General features: G+C 33.0%; 1 protein-coding gene across 2 annotated transcripts; it reads left to right on the plus strand.

Annotated features, from left to right (window-relative positions):
- Positions 1 to 2,652: 2,652 nt before the first annotated feature.
- LOC111877950 (snakin-2) lies at positions 2,653 to 3,440 on the plus strand. 2 transcript variants are annotated; one of them, XM_023874454.3, is made up of 3 exons: positions 2,653 to 2,806; positions 2,899 to 2,938; positions 3,064 to 3,440. In XM_023874454.3, exons 1-3 carry the CDS (start codon positions 2,720 to 2,722, stop codon positions 3,243 to 3,245), a joined length of 309 nt encoding a protein of 102 aa, XP_023730222.1. In that variant the 5' UTR covers positions 2,653 to 2,719; the 3' UTR covers positions 3,246 to 3,440. The 2 variants fall into 2 exon arrangements, with proteins under 2 accessions (XP_023730222.1, XP_023730223.1); XM_023874455.3 differs by having other exon boundaries at positions 2,672 to 2,803.
- Positions 3,441 to 5,104: the final 1,664 nt, after the last annotated feature.

Genomic DNA, 5,104 nt, shown 5'->3' on the forward strand with positions numbered 1-5,104 from the left:
GGAGGTTTGGAGACACAGGGAACACGTTTCCAGGTAATCTTCGGATCGAAATCCGTAGCTTTTACGTTGTATACGAGTTTAGGGTTTAGGAAACCCATTTAAGGATTTGTTGGATTATATTGTTGTTGTAAGTGTTAAAAACCCCTGTTTTAGTATATGTGAAAGTCCAGGAAGCCCCACATCTATGTACTTCGAAATCATGCGAAGTACAGGAGGCAGCGGATTGACTGCATGGTGAGGACTCGCCGAGTCCAATGATCAGACTCGGCGAGTAGCTTGAAGGTTCACTAGGACTCGCCGAGTTGTTCTTCAGACTCGGCGAGTAGCTTGAAGATCTACAGGAACTCGTCGAGTCGTTCTTCAGACTCGGCGAGTGGTGTCAGGGTGTCTATACTCGTCGAGTTACCCTTTGGACTCGACGAGTCCGGTCAAGGTTGACCGTTGACCTGTATATAACTTAGTAGGGTCAGTGGTCTTGTTTGATAAGATCATTAACAAAGGATGTGGTATTATAGGGAGCCTGCGGATTAGCGGATCGTGTGCGAGTAGCCCGAAGAGTTTATAGCTTGCATACTACGAGGTGAGTCTTCTCACTATACTTCACCCGGATGGGTTTGACTGTGAGACCGGAAGGTCGTATGTGTTATATTCATGCTATGTCTAGAGGGGTAGATGCTTTATATGTGATGTGTGCTTATATGTGATGTATGCTTATACGGGCCGGAAGGCGAGACTCTATGTGATAGAAAGGACGGTATGATGTATGATTTGTGTGTTATGTGTATTATGTTACATGTGTTATGTTTTATACTGTCGTGGGCCGGAAGGCAAAATACTATGGGCCGGAAGGCAATCTAATACGGGCCGGAATATGATGTATGATTTGTGTGTTATGTGTATTATGTTACATGTGTTATGTTTTATACTGTCGTGGGCCGGAAGGCAAAATACTATGGGCCGGAAGGCAATCTAATACGGGCCGGAAGGCGATATATATTATGGGCCGGAAGGCGATTATATTACGGGCCGGAAGGCAACGTTATGTGGACCGAAAGGTCCGGGCCGGAAGGCGTATGTGGGTAAGTCGTGTACTGGGGAACTCACTAAGCATTTATGCTTACTAGTTGTGTTTATGTTTTTCAGGTACTAGTGATGACCGTGGAAAGGCGCCGGCGTGACACGTACACACTGTCACTGTTGAAGATCCTGGAGATTTATTATTTATATTTTTGAAATAAACTTGGGACAATCCCTTTTGTCGAATAACGATGTTTTGTTTTTAAATGAAAAATTTATTTGAAAATTTGAACTGTTACAATTGGTATATTGTAAATTAAACTCTTAGTTGGTGTTTTAAATTGTGAATAGTTCATAACTTTCTTATCATTTAATCTCTCTATTATAATAAAAGAATAGTTTTATTCTTATTTTGTTATTTTTTATTAGGTCTCCTAATTAATATCATGTCATTTGTCAACCTATTGATTCCCCATTTTAGATTTCAAATTTTAAATTTCTCACTCAAATTGCATTAAATTAATAACATTAAAATAAAATTAATAAAAATTATAAAATGATATAATTTTATGTATTTATTTAAATCAACGATTTTAGTTTTATATAACTAAAAAAATATCTCTTAATTAATAATTTATTTAAAATAATTAATTAATAGTTTTAAATTTTATTATCAAAATTTAATTAATTTTATAATCGTGATTTTTACATGTTATAAACTAATGGTTTATACGTGATATTCTATGATATTCTATATGTGCTTATGTAATACTTAATTGGGGAACATGGTACTAAGTACCAAAAACTTTTTTTTTCAAAATTTCTTAAAAAAACCTTTATGGACCGTGTTTATCCCGACTCTAATATCTACCAAAAGTTAACATATTTTTATGGACCGTGTTTATCCCGACTCTAATATCTACCAAAAGTTAACATATTTCGTACAAAAAAATATTTCATTTTAATATATTTCGTACATTTCATTATTAAATAGCAAGTCGATGAGTGTGATTGATTTGTATATTGGTTTGGGTTTGACTAAACAGTAGAATTGGCATAATGCCAACGATGCATAAGTCCCCACTTCCCACATTATTAATTGCCATTTCTAGCTTCCTTACCAAATACTAATCATCCTATATATGCCTTTCCTTTGTTTCTTCCTTTTCCATTTTCTAATCATCCTATTTTCATATTTAATTCGTCTTTACTTTAATACATCGTTATTACAGATGGATTAATGATGATCACTACATGTTTCAATCTTAAAATAATCTATTTGGATGATATAAATCTTTTATAAAGATTATAATTTAAATGCTTAATTGTATCAAATTTTTTATGACAAATAGAAACATATTGATTGGTTTAATTTGGTATTACTAATAGAAATCATAAACCAAATCGAACCCCAACTTATACAAGCCAAGATTGAACAATTACTTATGAAACCCAAATCAAACATCTTAATTTCTATTAATTTTTGTCAAGAATCACATGAATGCATCAATATGTCATGTGTATATGATATAATTAAAAATGTAAATAGCAAATACGATGGTTACGCATTAAAAAAACAAGTTGTATCATTCATGCCTATTGATCCCCCCTCTTCTTTTCTCCCTCTTTGATGCCTATAAATACAAGTAGAAACCTTGGTTCATTTCATACTCAAATAAACACTTAAACACTACAACAAAAAATGGGAATCTCCAAAGCTTTTGTTGTTTCATTTCTTCTTTCTCTATTTCTCCTCCAACTTGTCCAATCCTTCCAACCCAATCAAGTCGTAATATTTTTCTCTTATTTTGTTTTTCCATTTATAATACTTGTTAAAATAAAAAGTTTCACCTTTCCTAAACCAATCTTTTTTTGTTACAGGATAATACTAGTACTAACGAGTACCCATCCACCAAGATTGGTAAGTATATATTGCTTCTATTAACAAACATATTTTCAATTCTCAAAATAAATATTACATATGTTTTTTTTTCTTAATTTGAGTATACATTTTGAGTAAGAAAGGATGATTTGTGTAAATTGTAGATTGTAAAGGGTCATGTGCAGCAAGGTGCAAACTATCAAAGAGGCCTAACCTATGCAACAGGGCTTGCGGGACATGTTGTGGAAGGTGCAACTGTGTGCCTCCGGGCACATCGGGCAACTACGAGTCATGTGCTTGCTATGCTAATATGACCACCCGAGGCAACAAGAAGAAGTGCCCTTAAAGAATTCCCCCAAAAGATTAAAACTTTTTATTAATTATTCGTGAACCATCCATGCTAATAAAAGTTCATATCTTGTATTTCTTTCTTATGTCTATTTTCTGAAGTTTTCTTTTCTTGTGTTACTAAATATTTAGTGATTCTCTTTGTACACATGAGTGAAGTTTGGTTATGGTTATATTCATCGTGATTACTAAATACTGAGACATATAGTGATATATGCAATCATGCCATTTTCATTTTAGAAATAATGAATTTTGTTGAGAAACCAACAAGGTTTTAAAAGAAATTACAAAGAAACAAAAATTGTATATAAGGTTTTTAACCAATAAGCCCATTAAATATGCTTTTTACCGTATCTACTTGTGACAAAAATATAAGAATGCAAAAGAATATTGTTGTAAAGTTCATCCTTCCTTGGCTTGTTATTATGAAACAAAATGACATTCCAAAATGACCACGCCAACCAACGAACAACAAGAACAACTACATTTATCCATGTCCTTTGGATCACAATGAGCCGAGTTCGGTCGTCCAAATAAATCCACTCCTTAGCTAGAGTAAATGGAGAAGGAACATTCTCATATCTCCAAACCAAATGAAATGTAGCGAAAAGATGATCTAAAGTTTCACACTTTTGTCACAAATAGACATAAAAGCGAATCAACATATATACATCTCTCATTTAGACCAACCTTTAAAATTAGTCAAGATTACTGAAACATCCTAAAACATTAGCTTTTTAGGCACCAAATTATTCCAACATGTTAAAGTTCCTCCCCAATCCAACATGCAAGTATCAATCATGTGTCGACCCATAGGAACCAAGTAAACACTAGATTTATCAAACTCCAAAACTCATTTCTCATTTGTATCCTTTTGAGAAAAACCAAAACTCATTTATCATTTGTATCCTTTTGAGAAAAATCAAGAAGACATACTTGAATGTCAATAAGCTGCATTTCCTCCTCCCCGTTCTCTTAGGATACATTGCCAATTACACCCAACCTCCTATGGACAACCATTTCTTTAACCAAACAATATTTAACAAGTCACTACTACACAATAGACCTTCACTCATGAAAATTACCCACGGAAAAAATCCCTTGGTAATTACCCACACATTTGCCATGGATTTTCCACGACTCAAAAAACCTTAATTTACAAAGTACTTCACACAGATTACACACGAATTACCCACAAAAACAAATATAATCGTTGATTTAAACAAATTCGTGACCTTATAATATGTTTTTTATTCTAATGTTGTTAATTCAATGTAATTAGAATGAAAAATTTAAAATAAAGAATCAATAGGTTTACATATGACATGACATTGATTAGGAGATCTAACAGATGACATAAAACAAAAGAAGAATAACATATTATTTTATTAGAATACGGAGTATATTAAAACTTAGGTTTGTTGTTGATATGAGCTAGTCATTCAATTGCGTTCATAAAATTAAAACAGTAAGACATTTTCCAAAAACATGTCAACAATAATATTATAACAACTTTAACTTGTATATATATCATACAAAAAGCAGGGTCGGTCCTAGACAATTTGAGGCCCGGGGCAAAAAAAATGGGGCCCTCATATTGTTTTTTTTTTTTTTTTTTTTTTTTGCTTTTTTGTTTTTTGTTTTTTTTTTTTTTTTGGTAAAAGAGGGCGGCACCACCGAAAATTTTATTAATTAAAAAAATAATACAATTGAAGGCTGGGGACTCCCCACCTATGGAAAGAAAAGACTTCGGGACAGGCCCCGTAAGCCAAACAACCTAACAACTATTAATACAAAACAACAAAATAAAAAGCCAAAAAATGCTTTGAATACTAATACATAAACATATCAAACAAA

The sequence above is a fragment of the Lactuca sativa genome, chromosome 4, assembly GCF_002870075.4.
Source record: "Lactuca sativa cultivar Salinas chromosome 4, Lsat_Salinas_v11, whole genome shotgun sequence".
NCBI lineage: Eukaryota > Viridiplantae > Streptophyta > Magnoliopsida > Asterales > Asteraceae > Lactuca > Lactuca sativa.

Coding starts and splice junctions, on each gene's coding strand:
- LOC111877950 (XM_023874454.3), top strand. CDS start 2,720: ATGGGAATCTCCAAAGCTTTTGTTGTTTCATTTCTTCTTTCTCTATTT. Junction 2,807..2,898: donor CCTTCCAACCCAATCAAGTC/GTAATATTTTTC, acceptor TTTTTGTTACAG/GATAATACTAGTACTAACGA. Junction 2,939..3,063: donor GTACCCATCCACCAAGATTG/GTAAGTATATAT, acceptor TGTAAATTGTAG/ATTGTAAAGGGTCATGTGCA.